The following is a 19,424-nucleotide window of genomic DNA, read 5'->3' as shown; positions in this document are numbered from 1 at the left end:
TACTGTATTTTATTTACGTAAAGTGCTTTATATTGTATCTGGTTTCTTCTGTAATTGAGGCTGATATATATTAGGGAAAATGCAGCCTACAGGCTGTATAGCAGAGCTGACTAGGTCACCTAAGACCCGGCAGCTCCTGAAGTCTGGAGCAGAAAACGCCATTAGCGCTTCCTATTGTATACAACACAGCATGTTCAGCACGGTGCATAAGGCATACACGGTGATGAACAGTTTCTGCCTTCTCTATGGGGAGTCTGGCTGTGCCTGACATCCCGCTCCACGCTCCCATAGCTACATGAATTTGTGTAGCTGTGACGTTTCTGAACATCTCAAACGCCTTCGGATGGTCGAGAAGTAGTTAAATCAATCTCTGATTACCTAGCCTGAGGGACAGATTGCTCTCTTATGCAGAGTGGCCATTACTTTTGACTCAAGAGTTATTTCATTCTTCAGCTGGACTTCTAAAATGGTTATTTTAAATATCAGGATTTCACAACCAATCTGACATGGATATAAGTAATCACACCAGTCTCGTGATTTTTTTTTTTTTTTTTAACAACCTATACATCATTGTGAAATCTAGTGACAAATCTATTAAAAAGACTATGAGGAGCAAGAAATTAAATCAAGCAAGCTGAATCAAGATATGCAAGTTCCTTAACAAAGTCAACATAACTGACCATATGTCCACTAAAAAGCCCAATGCAACATGCTTTAGCAACAAAAAATGGCTGAAAGCGATCAATAAATGTTTATATTCATGGAGTAATTTTTGTGCAGAAACAACTTCTTTCCTACCTGATCCTCCAGCTCTTTCTGTGGGAAACCTTCAAAAACATCATTGTCTGAATCCTTGTCATCGGTGAAAATTCTATGCAGTTCTTCTGTCATGGATTTACGTTCAAAGACTAGTTTCTGTAGATCGAAAAATTAAAAATGTGAATACTGACAATTTTATAAATATTTCTGTTGAAAAGACTTAGGCTACTTTCACACTAGCGTTTTTTGCAATACGTCACAATGCGTCGTTTATGGGAAAAAACGCATCTTGCAAAGTTGTTTGCAGGATGCGTTTTTGCCCCATAGATTAACATTAGCGACGCATTGCCACACGTCGCAACAGTCGTGCAACGGTTGCGCCGTGTTGTGGCGGACCGCCGGGAGCAAAAAACGCTACATGTAACATTTTTTTCTGCCGACTGACTGCTTTTTCCGACCGCGCATGCCAGGCCGGAACTCCGCCCTCACCTCCCCGCACCTCACAATGGGGCAGCGGAGGCGATGAAAATCTGCATCCGCTGCACCCATTGTGCGGCACAAACAACGCTAGCGTCGGTAACCTCGGCCCAACGCACTGCGACGGGCCGAGCCCGACGCTAGTGTGAAAGTAGCCATAGGCTACTTTCACACTAGCGTCGTTTGGCCTCCTGCACAATGCGCCGTTTTGCAGAAAAAACGCATCCTGCAAAGTTGTCTGCAGGATGCGTTTTTTCTCCATAGGCTTGTATTAGCGACGCATTGCCACTAGTGTTGAGCGATACCGTCCGATACTTGAAAGTATCGGTATCGGATAGTATCGGCCGATACCCGAAAAATATCGGATATCGCCGATACCGATATCCGATACCAATACAAGTCAATGGGACATCAAGTATCGGAAGGTATTCTCATGGTTCCCAGGGTCTGAAGGAGAGGAAACTCTCCTTCAGGCCCTGGGATCCATAGGGATGTGTAAAATAAAGAATTAAAATAAAAAATATTGATATATTTACCTCTCCGGCGGCCCCTGAACTCAGCGCGGGTAACCGGCAGGCTTCTTTGTTCAAAATCAGCGCTTTTAGGACCTGAGAATCACGTCCCGGCTTCTGATTGGTCGCGGGCCGCCCATGTGACCGCCACGCGACCAATCACAAGCCGTGACGTCATTCGCAGGTCCTTAACGCGCTCATTTTTTAAAAATGAGCGCGGTAATGACTTTCAAAGACGTAGCGGCTTGTGATTGGTCGCGTGGCCGCGACCAATCACAAGCCGCTATGTCTTTGAAAGTCATTAACGCGCTCATTTTTAAAAATGAGCGCGTTAATAGCTTGCGGTGACGTAGCGGCTTGTGATTGGTCGCGTGGCCGCGACCAATCACAAGCCGCTACGTCTTTGAAAGCCATTAACGCGCTCATTTTTTAAAAATGAGCGCGTTAAGGACCTGCGAATGACGTCGCAGCTTGTGATTGGTCGCGTGGCGGTCACATGGGCAGCCCGCGACCAATCAGAAGCCGGGACGTGATTCTCAGGTCCTAAAAGCGCTGATTTTGAACAACGAAGCCTGCCGGTTACCCGCGCTGAGTCCAGGGGCCGCCGGAGAGGTAAATATATCAATATTTTTTATTTTAATTCTTTATTTTACACATCTCTATGTATCCGATACCGATACCCGATACCACAAAAGTATCGGATCTCGGTATCGGAATTCCGATACCGCAAGTATCGGCCGATACCCAATACTTGCGGTATCGGAATGCTCAACACTAATTGCCACACGTCGCAACCGTCGTGCGACGGTTGCGTCGGACCGTCAGCACCAAAAACGTTGCTTGTAACGTTTTTTGGTGCGTCATGTCTGCCATTTCCGACTGCGCATGCGTGGCCGGAACTCCACCCCCTCCTCCCCGCAACTCACAATGGGGCAGCGGATGCGCTGTAATAATGCATCCGCTGCCCCCGTTGTGCAGCGTTGCGACAGTACGTCGGCCCGACGCACTGAGACGGGCCGACGCTAGTGTGAAAGTAGCCTTAGTCTCAAAATGGCTATGCACATTGCCAGCCTATAGCGGTATTGTATGGAGTCACAATAGGCCACTAAAAAAAATGCAACAATGTGAACCTTCATATATGACTGATATACAATGGCACAGGTAGTCTCTGCACCTCTGTGCTATGAAGTTACTAGGTCTAGAAAGCCTCCTGCACTCACCATTGAGAACAGAAACATTTCCTACTGAGAAAAAAAAAGATCAAGTAATTTATGTTTAAGCTACATTTCCTTTCATATAGGAAAATAGATAAAAGTACCTGGTTAATGATATGCATTTTTTTTTCTTTTTAAATCACCTCTTTCACATTTTAGTTTTCGCTGATTTTTTTTTTTTTTTTTTAAAGTCAAATTCATAAAAATCACACACAGCCCCAAATTCTCTTTATGCTCTCCCCCCCCAATGGCTTGGCTACTTTTTACTGAGAAAAGTCACATGTTTCCCAAAAGATGCACCAAACTAACTGGTGTAAAAAAAAAAAAAAAAAAAAAAAATCACTCCGGGCAGAGACTAAAAGTAGAAAACTAAAAAAAAAATAATGCAAATCATTTGATGAATGTTGTAGCAAATCGAGAAGTCACAAATTGAGTTGTTCAAGCCCCAAAAAATGATGATCCAATAATGAATCTGGCCCAAAGTGTTCATCACCCCTGTACATCTCCTCTCTCATACAGGTTTACTCATCCAGTTTAGTGCCCGATCTGTGACCTTTGGGCTCATAACACTGATAAATGAAGCAGAAACCGGAGACTCAAGACAATGGATGTTTATTTTTTCTAATCATAAAAAAAAATAAAATCCCTTTGTACTCCAATTTAAAGGATGTCTTTTTAGAGGCATAAGAGGTGATAAGTGTAAAAACAAAGATTATTCAGTCGGTATACAAACATACAGTTAAGGCAAAAAAAAAAAATCTTTACAAGTTGAACAAAACCACAAAATCTTAACATTCAAGTGTTTTATTTTGGATATTTTGTTACAATTAGTATTTCGTTATGTCACCCTTACATTACGCTTTATCTTAGGTAACGTTCACACTAGCGTTATGCTAGTGTGCGTCGGGCGACGCAGCGGCGACGCACGCGTCATGCGCCCCTATATGTAACATGGGGGACGCATGCGTTTTTGTTTGTTGCGTTGTGCGACGCATGCGTCTTTTTTGCCGCAAGCGTCGGACCAAGAAAACGCAACAAGTTGCATTTTTCTTGCGTCCGATTTTCGGCAAAAAACGACGCATGTGTAGCAAAACGCAGCGTTTTTGCGTGCGTTGTGTCACCGGCGCACAACGCTAGTGTGAACGTAGCCTTACTGGCAACTAAGCCAGTTCTTGATTACCTCCTCCATTTTAAGAAGTGAAATCATGGCGCGGATTTTATTTGTACAGCTTTTTTGGCTGGCACTGTAGTGTAACAAAAGTTAAATTATGAATACCGCTGTCACAATTTCAGCACCCTTCTTACGATGCTTCCACAGTGCATTTTGCCACCCATTTGTTGGTCCTATCAGGGTTTGCAACAAAACATCCCCCCCCCCCCCAATGGGAATCGGACATATACATGTTGACGGAGCCGCAGACTATAAGGCCAGGATCACATGCGAGAAATACATCCGAGTCTCGCATGGTAATCCCCGGCCCTGCACCCGACACTCATGAGCGGAGCGTGCAACTCCATGTATTGCTATGCGGCCGCACGCTCCGCTCCAGAGTGCAGGCGGCAGGGCCGGGGATTACCATGCGAGACTCGGACGTATTTCTCGCATGTGTGGTCCCGGCCTAAGGGTGCCAGCAGGGCAAACGTGGGCTCTGACATGCATCATTCTCGGGCATGTATGCCTACTGGAAGTGGACGCTCGGATGCAGCCTGCTACGTCTGGATGCTCGCCTCCAGTAGGCGCACACGCCCGAAAATGATGGATGGTTGAGCATACGTTTACTCTGTCGGAACTATTATAATTAATAGACCCGTCCGTGCATAACTCCGAAAAAAAACACTAGAAAACACAAAAGCTATATATCTTGGTACCGTGTTAGTCAGTAGATACAAAAATATTTAGACCTGTACACTTTGGGCACAACTTTCGATTCCCCGTGCATCACCCCTGCCCTAGGTATAGCAGTATTGAGCGCGGTGCCCACATCCCGGCCCTTGTTCTGCCAATGCAGATTTACTGCGACAGCAGAATAAAAGTTAATTTTGCTCCTCCTTTAAGCCTTCTCGCCAGCGTGAGCCCTCCATGTATTTATTCAGTACTTGTTGCTTAACTTCTAGTCTCCTCACTTGGGTTCTGCTCCAAGCCTCTAGTTAGACCGGCGGGCCACTGAGCTCCGAAGAAACGTTACTTCCACGTCTCTACGAAGCACTAGAAAATGTAATATTTTAATGACTTAATGGAAGAATATTTGTGAAGAGCTGTGAGCCATTTTTTACATAGAATGAAAAAATGACTTTCAAGAGTAACTGCATTAGCTCCTTTGCCTTTGTGCTGCGGTGCCATGACCCCGCTGAGAAGACTATACACTAAATTATTTTTTCCCCTGTTTCCTCTATTACTTCCACCTCTATTCCCGAGAAGCCGGCTTCAGGGGATCACAATTACTGATTAGGAACAAAGAAGCAACGTTCTCCACCCCGTGGATCGCTGGGAACCGATGGGCTTCAATTAAGAAAACTTACTGCTGAATTGCAATAGCCTGCTCCCCATCACAACTATTAAAATCGTTTCAGGACTCCCCTCTACGATTCTCAAGAGCCTCATTAAACTGTTCATACGTCCCGTCAAAACTAAAATGCTTGCCTTTAATATGCTTACTTTTGGCCGGCATAAATAAAAAGGTCTATATGTATTATTTAAAAAAAAAAGCAAAGTCGCCACATATAATGCCACAATTTATAGAGCAGTATGGGGATTTTTTTTAAAGAGACACAGACAGCATTTGTAGATGCAGTTGTTGGATAATGGGGTGCGTCTCATAGGACCGTTAAATGGACACCCTATATGCAAGACAATACGCTGCAAGGGAGATGATGGCAACTGGCACGGGCGGGCGTGACCGCAGGTAGGCAGTTTCCATACATGCGGTCATGAGCAGACTAGACATGCGCAGCCTTGATCAATACAATCAGTCTAGTCGGAATGTGGCCGGGAGTCTGCAAATTGCATGGCGAGACTGCAGACTTGAGCCAGAAGTTTGAACACCACCTTTAATCAGAGTACTGTACGCTATAAAAAGGATGACAGCAGTTTGTCTTTTTTGGACATACCAGATTCTATTAAAATACACAATGGAAGAAGTTCCCACCGTGAACAGAATGTAAAGCCCCAACACTTATACAGTAATGTATATCATACATTGTGTATGAACTCCCTATGTTAAAATCGACATATACTGCAAGGTAAACTTGTTTGTTTTTGCTGTGGTCAACAGCATTCCTACACAGTAATGTATACCTATTCCAGGTTTGATTTTGTGGAAAATTCATCCATGTAAATGCTCAATATAGAAGATTGTGGTACAAAAAAAAAACAACAACAACAAATACTGTACCGCAAGGTAAGGCTAGTTTCACACTAGCGTTTTGACGATGCGGAGAAAAAAAAGAAATTGCTTCCAGCTGCGTCCTAAGCTGGTCGCCGCATTGCATCCGCATACAGCCGCCCGACCTGCGTACCTAATGTTAAAGATAGGTACGCAGGCCGCATGCAGAAGTAGGCGGAGCTAGCGGCCAAGGGCGGGGATCACGGAGGAAGTCCGCAGCCCTCCACAGCTCCTCAAAACGCTAATGTGAAACCGGCCTTAAAAAAAAAAAAAAAAAAGTAATTGAAAACAAAAAAAAATGACAAATAAAAGTTTGCATAAACATTCATTATTACCCCTATTGACACAGCCAATTTGGAACTTAACCCCTTTCTGACCTTGGACGGGATAGTACATCCAAGGTCAGATCCGTGGCTTTGATGCAGGGCTCCGCGGTGAGCCCGCATCAAAGCCGGGACATGTCAGCTGTTTTGAACAGCTGACATGTGCCCGTTATAGGCGCGGGCAGAATCGCGATCTGCCCGCGCCTATTGACTAGTTAAATGCCGCTGTCAAACGCAGACAGCGGCATTTAACTATCGCATCCGGCCGGGCGGCTGGAAATGACGTCATCGCCGACCCCGTCACATGATCGGGGGTCGGCGATGCGTCTCCATTGTAACCATAGAGGTCCTTGAGACCTCTATGGTTACTGATCGCCGGTGGCTGTGAGCGCCACCCTGTGGTCGGCGCTCACAGCACACCTCCATTTCTGCTACATAGCAGCGATCAGCAGATCGCTGCTATGTAGCAGAGGCGATCGTGCTGTGCCTGCTTCTAGCCTCCCATGGAGGCTATTGAAGCATGGCAAAAGTAAAAAAAAAAAGTTGAAAAAAATGTTAAAAAAATAAAAAAAATATAAAAGGTTAAATCACCCCCCTTTCGCCCCAATCAAAATAAATCAATTAAAAAAAATATCAAATCTACACATATTTGGTATCGCCGCGCTCAGAATCGTCCGATCAATAAAAAAAAAAGCATTAACCTGATCGCTAAACAGCGTAGCGGGAAAAAAATTCGTAACACCAGAATTACGTTTTGGTCGCCGCGACATTGCATTAAAATGCAATAACGGGCAATCAAAAGAACGTATCTGCACCGAAATGCTATCATTAAAAACGTCATCTCAGCACGCAAAAAATAAGCCCTCAACCGACCCCAGATCACGAAAAATCGAGATGCTACGAGTATCGGAAAATGGCGCAATTTTTTTTTTTTTAGCAAAGTTTGGAATTTTTTTTCACCACTTAGATAAAAAATAACCTAGACATGTTAGGTGTCTACGAACTCGTACTGACCTGGAGAATCATAATCTCAAGTCAGTTTTAGCATTTAGTGAACCTAGCAAAAAAGCCAAACAAAAAACCAGTGTGGGATTGCACTTGTTTTGCAATTTCACCGCACTTGGAATTTTTTTCCCGTTTTCTAGTACACGACATGCTAAAACCAATGATGTCGTTCAAAAGTACAACTCGTCCCACAAAAAATAAGCCCTCACATGGCCAAATTGACGGAAAAATAAAAAAAGTTATGGCTCTGGGAAGGAGGGGAGTGAAAAACGAACACGGAAAAACGAAAAATCCCACGGTCATGAAGGGGTTAATGACCGAGCCAATTTTTACAATTCTGACCACTCACTTTATGAGGTTATAACTCTGGAACGCTTTAACGGATCCCGCTGATTGAGATTGTTTTTTGGTGACATATTGTACTTCATGTTAGTGGTAAAATTTCCTTGATATCACTTGATGAAAAAAACAGAAATATGGCGAAAATTTTGCAATTTTCAAGCTTTGAATTTTTATGCCCTTAAATCACAGAGATATGTCACACAAAATAGTTTATAAATAACATTTCCCATGTCAACTTTACATCAGCACATTTTGGAAACAAATTTTTTTTTTTTGTTAGGAAGTTATAAGGGTTAAAAGTTGACCAGCAATTTCTCATTTTTACCACAACATTTACAAAACCATTTTTTTTTAGGGACCAGCTCACATTTAAAGTCACTTTGAGGGGAGTTCATGACAGAAAATACCCAAAAGTGACACCATACTAAAAACTACACCCCTCAAGGTGCTCAAAACCAAATTCAAGAATTTTATCAACCCTTTGCGTGCTTCACAGGAAGTGAAGCAATGTGGAAGGAAAAAATTAACATTTAACTTTTTTTTTTTTTTTTTTTTTACAAACATTTTACTTCAGAACCAATTTTTATTTTTTATTTTCACAAGTGTAAGGCCAGGTTCACATTACGTCCAGGCAGTCCTAACACCACAGTATAACGCGGTGTAAAGCAGTCCGTTAACGCTGCCATTAAACTCTATTTTGGGCGCATCGCTAGCGATGTGCAGTCATTGAGTGACGGACCCTGGGACGCGGGCTGCAGCGTTTTTGGGTTCGTTACTGCTAGCGGAAACAGTGGAAACCCCCAATTCTAACTCCAACCCTAACCTCAACACACCCCTAACCCTAAACCCAACCCTAATCCCATCCCTAACCATAACCCTAATCCAAAACCTAAGGCTTCTTTTATACTTACCGGGTTTTTTGCGGCCCGTTATTGCGAGCTGTATTGCCGCAATTTTCACGGTCTGCCGCAATAACAGACCGCAAAAAAACTTGAGGATTGCCATTTTTTGGGTTTGTAATACTATGACAAAACTATTGGAAAAAAAACTAAGGCAAAACCGGAAGTCACGGTGCACCGCAAAAACAACCTTCCGTTAGCCGTGAAAAATATCGAGCAGGCTCAAAATTTTTTCACAGCCGTAAATACGGCCCTCGCTGTCATACGGTGATCAGTAGAATTATTGCGGCCCCATGAAAATCTATAGGGACTGCAAAAATGGGACGCAAAACCATGGTAAGTGTAAAAGAAGCCTACGGCTACGTTCACACTAGCCGCCGGCAGCCTAGACCCCGGAGAAAATACGAATCTGGAGGGCGCTATACACTGTTTCTGTGGCTTAAGTACCCTTAACTACCGCCGTTAAAAGGCATATTGGCGGTCGTTAAGGGGTTAAATATGTTTGGACCATACAATAAGGCCACGTTCGCACGTTCAGTATTTGATCAGTATTTCACATCATTATCTGTAAACCAAAACCAGGAGTGGGTGATAAATACAGAAGTGGTGACGTGTTTCTATTATACTTTTCCTCTGATTTTTCCTCTTCTGGTTTTGGCTTACAAATACTGATGTAAAATACTGACCATGGCCTAAAGGTACCTTCACACTGAACGATATCGCTAGCAATCCGTGACGTTGCAGCGTCCTGGCTAGCGATATCGTTGTGTTTGACAGGCAGCAGCGATCAGGATCCTGCTGTGCCATCGTTGGTTCGGAGCAGAAAGTCCAGAACTTTATTTCGTCGCTGGACTCCCGCAGACATCGCTGAATCGGCGTGTGTGACGACGATTCAGTGATGTCTTCACTGGTAACCAGGGTAAACATCGGGTTACTAAGCGCAGGGCCGCGCTTAGTAACCCGATGTTTACCCTGGTTACCAGCGTAAATGTAAAAAACAAACACTACATACTTACATTCCGGTGTATGTCCCCCAGCGCTGTGCTTCTCTGCACTGTGTAAGCGCCGGCCGGAAAGCACAGCACAGCGGTGACGTCACTGCTGTGCTTTACAGCCGGCCGGCGCTCACAGTGCAGGAAAGCACGCTGGTAACCAGGGTAAACATCGGCCCTGCGCTTAGTAACCCGATGTTTACCCTGGTTACCAGGGGACTTCGCATAGTTGGTCGCTGGAGAGCTGTCTGTGAGATAGCTCTCCAGCGACGCTGCAGCGATCGGGATCGTTGTCTAGATTGCTGCAGCGTCGCTAAATGTGACGGTACCTTAGGGTATGTTCACACGTTCAGGATTTCCATCCTTTTTTTTTCCTGACTGTTTTTTAAAAAACTGCAGCTCTTGGCAGAAAACGCAGGTCCTTTTTTTGGTCCTTTTTTGGTCCGTTTTTGATGCGTTTTTTGATGCGTTTTTTTGATGCAGTTTTCTAGCCAGAGTCTGTGTGTTTTCTAGGAATTTTTTTAGGGTTAAAATGGCTGAAAATACCCTAACCCTACCCCTAACCCTAACCCTACCCCTAACCCTACCCCTACCCCTAACCCTACCCCTAACCCTAACCCTACCCCTAACCCTACCCCTAACCCTAACCCTACCTCTAACCCTAACCCAACCTTAGTGAAAAAAAAAAAAAAAAAATTCTTTATTTTTTTTATTGTCCCTACCTATGGGGGTGACAAAGGGGGGGGGGGTGTCATTTACTATTTTTTTATTTTGATCACTGAGATAGGTTATATCTCAGTGATCAAAATGCACTTTGGAACGAATCTGCCGGCCGGTAGATTCGGCGGGCGCACTGCGCATGCGCCCGCCATTTTGCAAGATGGCGGCGCCCAGGGAGAAGACGGCCGGACGGACACCGGGTGAGTATAAGGGGGGGAGATTAGGGCACGGGGGGGCATCAGAGCACTGGGGGGGGCATCGGAGCACTGGGGGGGGCATCGGAGCACGGGGGGGCGGGATCGGAACACGGGGGGGGGGCAGCCACACTCCGCCCACGCACTTCCGCCCGCTCCCCGCACTTCCTGCTGCAGCGGTTCTGCACATCAAACCGCAGTAAAACCCGCAGATATATTTTTGATCTGCGGGTTTTACTGCGGTTTGGACCTCACAATGGAGGTCTATGGGTGCAGAACCGCTGCGGCTCCGGAAAAAGAATTGACATGCTCCTTCTTTTTTCCGGGAGCTATTCAGCGCGTCTTTTTTTTTACAATTTCCGGACCATGTGCACAGTGTGTCCTGTTTTCCATAGGGTACAGTGTACTGTACCCTGCATGGAAAACAGCTGCGGAACCGCAGCGGCAAAACCGCCGCGGTTCCGCGGTAAAAAACGCACTGTGTGAACATGGCCTTAAGGCTATGTGTACACGTCAGGAATTGCCGCAGAAATTTCCACGGCAATTCCGCAACTGTGCCACGGGTAAAACGCATGCGGAATTGGCGTGCGTTTTCCCACTAAACACTAGCGTTTTCCAAGCGTAATTAGCTTGCAGAATGCTAGCGTTTTCCAAGCGATCTGTAGCATCGCTTGGAAAACCGATTGACAGGTTGGTCACACGTGTCAGTGTTTGACAAGTGTGACCAACTTTTTACTACATAGTGGATGCTTTCCTGAAACAGAAAGTACTTGCAAGCAGCATAATACAAAGAATAGCAAGTTTACCCAGAATCCTTTGCAGTAGGCGGAGCTATGCAAATCATCTCTTTCCACCCCAGTCTAATCCACAGAGCTTGGAACCGCCAAGCGTGCAATGCTGCGGATTAGTTTCTAAATTTACACAGCCAACCAATTCCTACCTGTGGACACGTGTTTCGGGCTTTAGGCCCTCATCAGCACAGGGCTGGAATTGGTTGGCTGTATGGAGTGGGGCTCGGTGAGCAAGCGATACATATATGCTAGCCACCTTAGGGAGAGACCCAAGTTGGGCTAAATGTAGCGGGACGAAAGAGACCGAAAAGCCCTCTACTTAAAGGAAATACATACTGGATCCACTATGTATTTCCTTTAAGTAGTGGGCTTTTCGGTCTCTTTCGTCCCGCTACATTTAGCCCAACCTGGGTCTCTCCCTAAGGTGGCTAGCATATATGTACAACTTTTTACTATTGATGCTGCCTATGCAGCATCAATAGTAAAAAGATATAATGCTAAAAATAAAAAATCGTGCTATTCTCACCTTCCGGAGTCCCCCGCAGCCTTCCCGCTCCTCGCGATGCTCCCGGCAGCTTCCGTTCCCAGTAATGCCTCGCGGCAATGACCCCAGATGACGTAGCATCACGCAAAACCACTACGTCATCACAGGTCATTTCCGCAAAGCATCCCTGGGAACAGGAGCATGGCAAGAAGGGGAAGGCTGCCGGGGACGCTGGAAGGTGAGAATATCACAATTTTTTATTTTCTTTTTTTTACAGGTATATGGTTCCCAGGGCCTGTAGGAGAGTCTCCTCTCCTCCACCCTGGGTACCAACTGCACATGATCCGCTTACTTCCCACATGGTGGGCATAGCCCCATGCGGAGTGTGTGTGGAATTGCGGGGATTCCGCACACATTGGAATGCATTGATCCGCTTACTTCCCACATGGTGGGCATAGCCCCATTCGGAGAGTAAGCGGATCAATGCATTCCAATGTGTGCGGAATCCCCGCAATTCCACACAAAGAATGAACATGCTGCGTTTTTTTTTTCCGGAATGCGAAAAAAAATGCGACATGTGCACAAAAATTGTGGATTCCATTGTAATAGGATGCTTAATGTATGCAGTTTTTTTGCACTTTTATAAGTTTTTTGTAAGAAAACGCGAAAAATCCTGACCGTGTGCACACAGCCTAAAAGTACTTTTCACCTTGTGTCTATTACTTGTTCTTCTTAAATGAAACAGGACCCCATTGAAAAAAAAAAAAAATTTTGGATTGGGGACATTCAAGCTATGTTGATGCCGCAACTGCCAGGCAATGAAGTGACAGATGTTGGCTAAAAAGCTACGCCGCTCATAACGCCCTCGGACATCAGAGTTTCGCCTGAGTAAAGAATGAGTGGTGAGGCCCATTAGCAGACGCTGACTGGCTGCAGCACTCATGTGTCAATGACATGCGAGCACCAGCAGATGCAGAGCCGACTGCTGGAAAAGCGCCAGTCTGAGAAGAGGGTACAGTTTTTTGTTTTTTTTATTATTTTCAATAGGGTCCAGATTCACTGAAAGGGGTTGTGCATGCGTGGCTTGAGGCTTAAGTCTGACTACAGACTTGTGAATTCTCAGTGTGCACTGTCGGGATTCTCCGGTGCCAGCAGTCATGTGACCGCAAGTATGCGATTTACGTACTTGCGGCTACATTATGATTCGATGCGCCTGGCCTTCCTCCATTCACTTGTATAGCGCAAGGCTGTGCATGTCTAGTCAGCATATGACAGCATTTATGCAAATCTCATATTTGTGGTCATGTGGTCTTGGACAATCGTGACAGCGCACTGTCAGGATTCATAAGCCTGCAATCACAAAGTGACTGCACTTGGACCCCAGGCCACTCGCACAGGGAAGTCGTGACAACGTACGCATCACAGAGTCGGCAGTCTGCAGTCCATACATAGATTGATTGCAGACTTTTCTTCCAAGACTTAACAAAACCCTCTAAGTTTAAGGCTATGTTCACAAGCAGCGAACATAATGAAGCTGAAAGCCACAACAGTCCCATGTGCTGCGGTATTTCCACCGTTTCCTTGCACAATGCATAACCTTCCAGGGAAACAGCCGACTCACTTACCAAAACTAAGGGGGAGATAGATAGTGAGAATTGCAAGATTTAGACACGGTTTGCCCTAATTAGAATTTGGGGGCTGCGCTCAGCCAGGAGCCTCCACTTCACAAAACATTGACATAAACTCACTGAAGGGGCCTATTCAAAATATATATACTGTGTATACTCGAGTATAAGCCGAGATTTCCAGCCCATTTTTGGGGGCTGAAAGTCCCCGTATCAGCTTATACTCGAGTCATACCCAGGGGTCGGCAGGGGAGTGGGAGCGGGGGCTGTCTAATTATACTCACCTGCTCCTGGTGCGGTCCCTGCAGGTCCCCGTTGCTGCAGCTTCATCCTGTCCTGAGCGGTCACATGGTACCGCTCATTACAGTAATGAATATGCGGCTCCACCTCCCATAGGGGTGGAGCCGCATATTCATTACTGTAATGAGCGGTACCATATGACAGCTCAGTACAGGAAGCTGCAGCGCCGGGGAAACAGGGACTGCACCGCGCCAGGAGAAGGTGAGTATAACGGGGAGGGGAGCGCTGCGCGATATTCACCTGCTCCTCGTTCCGGTGCCGCTCCGTCTTCAGCATCTTCTGCAGTGACGCTCAGGTCAAAGGGCGCGGTGACGTGGTTAGTGCGCGCCCTCTGCCTGAACGTCAGTGCAGAAGACGCTGAACACGGAGCGGCACCGGAACGAAGTCAGGTGAATATTGAAAGTGCCGGGGGCCTGAGCAACGAGAGGTATGTGATTTTTTTTTTTTTTTATCGCAGCAACAGCAAATGGGGCAAGTGTCTATATGGAGCATCTTATGGGGCCATAATCATTTGTGCAGCATTATATGGGGCAAGTGTCTGTATGGAGCATCTTATGGGGCCATAATTAACGTTTGTGGAGCATTATATGGGGCAAGTGTCTGTATGGAGCATCTTATGGGGCCATAATCAACATTTGTGCAGCATTATATTGGGCAAATGTGTCTATGGAGCATCTTATGGGGCCATTATTAACCTTTATGCAGGATTATATGGGGCATATTTTAATATGGAGCATCTTATGAGGCCATTGTAAACTGTATGGAGCATTATATAGGATTCCTGATTCAATATGGATATTCAAAAACACAACCTACTGATGTCTCAATTCATTTTACTTTTATTGGTATCTATTTTTACTTTTGACATTTACCAGTAGCTGCTGCATTTCCCACCCTAGGCTTATACTCGAGTCAAAGTTTTCCCAGTTTTTTGTGGAAAAATTAGGGGGAGTGTGGGCTTATACTCGAGTATATATGGTGTATATATACATGAATGTATGTATGTATATATTATATTTTATTTTATTATGGCATGGATAGACATGGTAATGAAATGCAAATAATGAAAAGTTGGAAATAAATAAAATTTTCAGAACATCTCGATTTATTCAGTATGTTGTATGAGCTCCATGAGCAGTGACCCCAGCACTTACACCCATTGGCTGCGATCAAAAAGGTTTTCAATGGCTTCCCTGAGTAACGATCAGCCATGCTGAATGCACTTGCGCAGCAAATCAAAAAGATCCACTGCTGGCAGCTCCTTTTGTAATTGCCAATCAATGACATCCCAGATGTGCTCAATGAGTGACAAGCCTGGAGTAGCTGCAGGTCATGGTAGAAAAAAAAAAGGCCACACAGGCTGCTCATAGTAACACGAGTAACATGCGCCCTGGTGTCGTGTTGAAAAACAGCTCCTGAGATATGCTCACGTTTCCTCAAGGTTTCTTCATGGCGTTGCCATTTGGTCCCCTGACCAATCTCCAGCTTTCAATGTGTTTAAGACAAAAGTAGAACTCATTACTGAAGAGAACAAACCTCCATTGTAGTCTTGCTCTGCACCATGATAGCCTTTGACAGTGGTGGTGTGAGGTCAGTGGACACCTGGACATCTCCCTGTAGGCGAATGCCATGTAAACGCCTTCTGTTGCTAAATACTGGCTCCTCATGTTTGACGTGTGATGACCGATTTCACTTGTACAGAAGGTATCACTGTGCACTATTCTTCCAATCTGATGAGACCCTGTGGGCAACGTCATGAAGAGGTCTTCATGAAAGACTGTCACACCAATGCGCTGATACAGTTACATTCTGCGGCAGAGCAGCGAGATTGATTCTCCCTGCTCTGCCACCTGGCCGCTATGTGGCCCCTGAGCAGGTGGGGAGGTCCGGTGCCAGCAGCGGGGTCCCCACTTGTTATTGCAGTTCAACTGTATCGGCTGCATGCCGATACAGCTTACCGCATTGATGAGAGGAGCATTACGTTCCCTCTCCCATCGTCCGCGTCAGCATCTGATGTCATCGATGCCGACACTGACAGCTGGAGCGATGACATCACTACCCGGCGCCCGCTGTCAGATGTGCAGGTGCTCAGAGCAGCGGAGAAACCAGAAAGAAAGGTGAGCATTGTAAAAGGTGGATTTGTTTTATGGGGCTGCATTATACTATGGAGGCTATCTATGGGGGTGTATAATATTAAAATCTGTGGGGGTGCATTTTATTAGTGTCTGCCTATGGAGGCCTGCATTATACTAGAGTCTGCATATGGGGAGCTACATTATACCATATAGAGTGTGCCTATGGGGGGGGGGTGCATTTTGCTATAATGAGGACTATCGGGTACATTATACTATATGGAAGCCTATGGGGAGTACAATATATTATACTGAGGACTACCTGGTGCATTATACTATATGGAGGCTATCCAGGGGGCCATCAAACAGTGTGCAGATTACAGTGACGGGGCCATCATACAGTGTTGGAGCCATTCGTTTGGGGGATATTAAGGGCTCAGTGTGTGTGTGTATATATATATATATATATATATATATATATATATATATATATAACAGGAACAGCATCTAGTACTACCTCAATGGTGTGCAAAGCTCTCCCAACCAGCAGTCCAAACGGCCTCCAGTAATAATATCAAAAAAAGAAAAGCAGCACAAAAAATGATACAAAAAGTGGACTTTATTGCCTGAGCAGGCGTGGCAACGTTTCGGATATAAGAATCCTTTTTCAAGGCTTGAAAAAGGATTCTTATATCCGAAACGTTGCCACGCCTGCTCAGGCAATAAAGTCCACTTTTTGTATCATTTTTTGTGCTGCTTTTCTTTTTTTGATATATATATATATATATATATATATATATATATATATATATATATATATATATATATACACATACATACAGTGAGGGGACATTATATTGTGTATAAGAGAGCATCATACTGTGTACTGGGGAGCTGTATAGGGGGGCAGACTCGGGACATTATTAAATGTAAAGTGGGCGCTTATTGTTAGGCTACGTTCACATTTGCGTTCTGCCAGGCTGCGTCGGGCGCAGCCACGGCGACGCATGCGTCATGCGCCCCTATATTTAACATGGGGGGCGCATGGACATGCGTTGTGCTGCGTTTTGCGACGCATGCGTGGTTTTTTTGCCGCAAGCGTAGGGCGCAGAAAACGCAGCAAGTTGCATTTTTTTTGCGTCCAAAATTCGGCAAAAAAGGACGCATGCGTCGCAAAACGCTGCGTTTTTGTTTGCGTTGTGTCTCCGATGCAACATCGCAAATGTGAACGTAGCCTTACAGGGGAACTCAGGTTACTGTGACTGTCAAAGGGGCACACAGGGCAATATTACTTGTAAGGGTATGTTTCCACGTGCAGGAAACGCTGCGTGTCTGACGCTGCATAGAGCTGCAGCATCAGACACGCAGCGTCCAGATGTTACAGCATAGTGGAGGGGATTGAATGAAATTCCGTCTCCACTGTGCGTGGTAACACGCACGCGACGGCCCTGCGACTCCGGACATGCTGCGCGTCTTTTCAGATTGCAGCATGTCCGTATATCTTGCGGCGCCGCCGCAAGATATAGCACAGGGCCCTATGCGATGGGTGCGATGTTGCCGGATGTATGCTGTGAACACATCCGGCATCATCGCGTCCCAGAAGGGGGCGGGGCTTACCACAGAGCGGCAAAGCCGCTCCGACGATACCGCCGGCCATCCTGAAAGTGGACACATACCCTTAGGGGACAAAATATGGGCACTTTTCTAGGGCACTTGCACCCAGCATTACTATATTATAGAGGGTTGCTTCAGTGGCTCAGTATTGGGGTATCAGCAGGATGAGGAGTTTGTGCAGGTTGGGAATAGTCCCATTGGGGACAGTGCTGAAAACATGAGACGGGAAATGTGTCTTTGCTGTATTCTTTGCAGCCGAGTCCTGGGTGGAAGAAGTTGTCATGTCGGTCTGGGCCAGATGGAAAAGACGGGAAAAGTAAATGATTCCATCAAAAAGAATGTCAGCAGTAAGTCATTATCTGTGCTGTGATCTGTTCTATGTTCTGTAGGGCTGGTATCTACCACTGACCATATGGCGGTAATATCCATATTGGTCTTTATATAGAGATTATCTTCAGTAACAGCGCGGTCATCTGCTGAGGTTCTCCTCCACTATTAGGGTGCGTCACCCAGTTGTAATCAAGGTTACCTGGTTAGGGGCCCACTCAGAAGCTTCACCCCCCTGAACTAAAACCCTAGCTACGCCTCTGGGTACGGCCATTTCTGCAAGGGGTCCCGGGAGCCATTTTTTCAATTCTCCATACATAGAGGTTTTGATAAATTTCCAATTTTTTCCATTTGCATACAGTAACACGTCTATTCACCCTGTGATTACCATCATTCCACGACTTTTCTTTCTTGGTGATACTATTTCATTGTTACGGGCATAGGTATACACAGTGGTGCTGGGTATACACGCTCCCCTCCTCCACACGAGGGAAAGTCATGAAACTGTGCGGATATATATATAGTCAGGAGGCCTGAGGCTGCCAGTATACAGTGCTGTGGACTGGGCACGTCTGGCTGCTGACCCCAATGCTCCCCAGAGCCCCGGCATCACATGGCGGCCACCGGTGCAGCCCACCAGGCACACACATGGCGGCCACCGGTGCAGCCCACCAGGCTCACACATGGCGGCCACCGGTGCAGCCCACCAGGCTCACACACGGCGGCCACCGGTGCAGCCCACCAGGCTCACACACGGCTGACCGCCACGTCCTGCCCAGCGCGCTGCCTGCACTAGCGCCAAATCCGGAGCAGCCTCGTGTCCCGCACACACGTGGAGACAACACAGAGCTGTGCGGAGAGCGACCGTGTGCGGGGCCGTGTTCTCACCTTCCCAGCGGTCCGGGACTCCATGGCGACCGGTGCAGATGTGGTGAGCGCGGGGGCTGCAGATGTTCCACGCGTGCAAACTTTACACTAAAAGCCGCGTGTTGCCGAAACCAGTGCGGGGGAGGGGAGGGGCGGCCCAATACTGAGAGGAGGGAACAGACCGGCGCGTGTATAGGGCAGTGGGCACAGTATACATAGGGCACAGCTCGTGTATTTTATACATAGGGCACAGCTCGTGTATATGTCACAACTCGTGCAGATATATACACCACACGTGTATACGGCACAGCTTGTGTAGATATATATACACCACACGTGTATACGGCACAGCTTATGTAGATATATATACACCACACACGTGTATACGGCACAGCTTATGTAGATATATATACACCACACGTGTATACGGCACAGCTTATGTAGATATATATACACCACACGTGTATACGGCACAGCTTGTGTAGATATATATACACCACACGTGTATACGGCACAGCTTGTGT

General features: G+C 46.1%; 1 protein-coding gene across 1 annotated transcript in view; it reads right to left on the bottom strand.

Moving 5' to 3' along the window:
• CDCA7L (cell division cycle associated 7 like) overlaps nt 1–19,052 on the bottom strand; it is a 42,745-nt gene extending 23,693 nt beyond the window's left edge. The window contains exons 1-2 of the mRNA XM_069729805.1: nt 18,922–19,052; nt 799–915 (exon numbers count right to left, since the gene is read on the bottom strand). Coding sequence (XP_069585906.1) covers nt 799–915; nt 18,922–18,945 — 141 coding nt within the window. The 5' untranslated portion in view covers nt 18,946–19,052. The remainder of the gene's footprint in view (nt 1–798; nt 916–18,921) is intronic.
• Nucleotides 19,053–19,424: the final 372 nt, after the last annotated feature.

This window comes from Ranitomeya imitator, chromosome 6 (genome assembly GCF_032444005.1).
Source record: "Ranitomeya imitator isolate aRanImi1 chromosome 6, aRanImi1.pri, whole genome shotgun sequence".
NCBI lineage: Eukaryota > Metazoa > Chordata > Amphibia > Anura > Dendrobatidae > Ranitomeya > Ranitomeya imitator.
The sequence above is the reverse complement of the archived record's forward strand: the minus strand, read 5'-3'. Positions and strand labels throughout refer to the sequence as shown.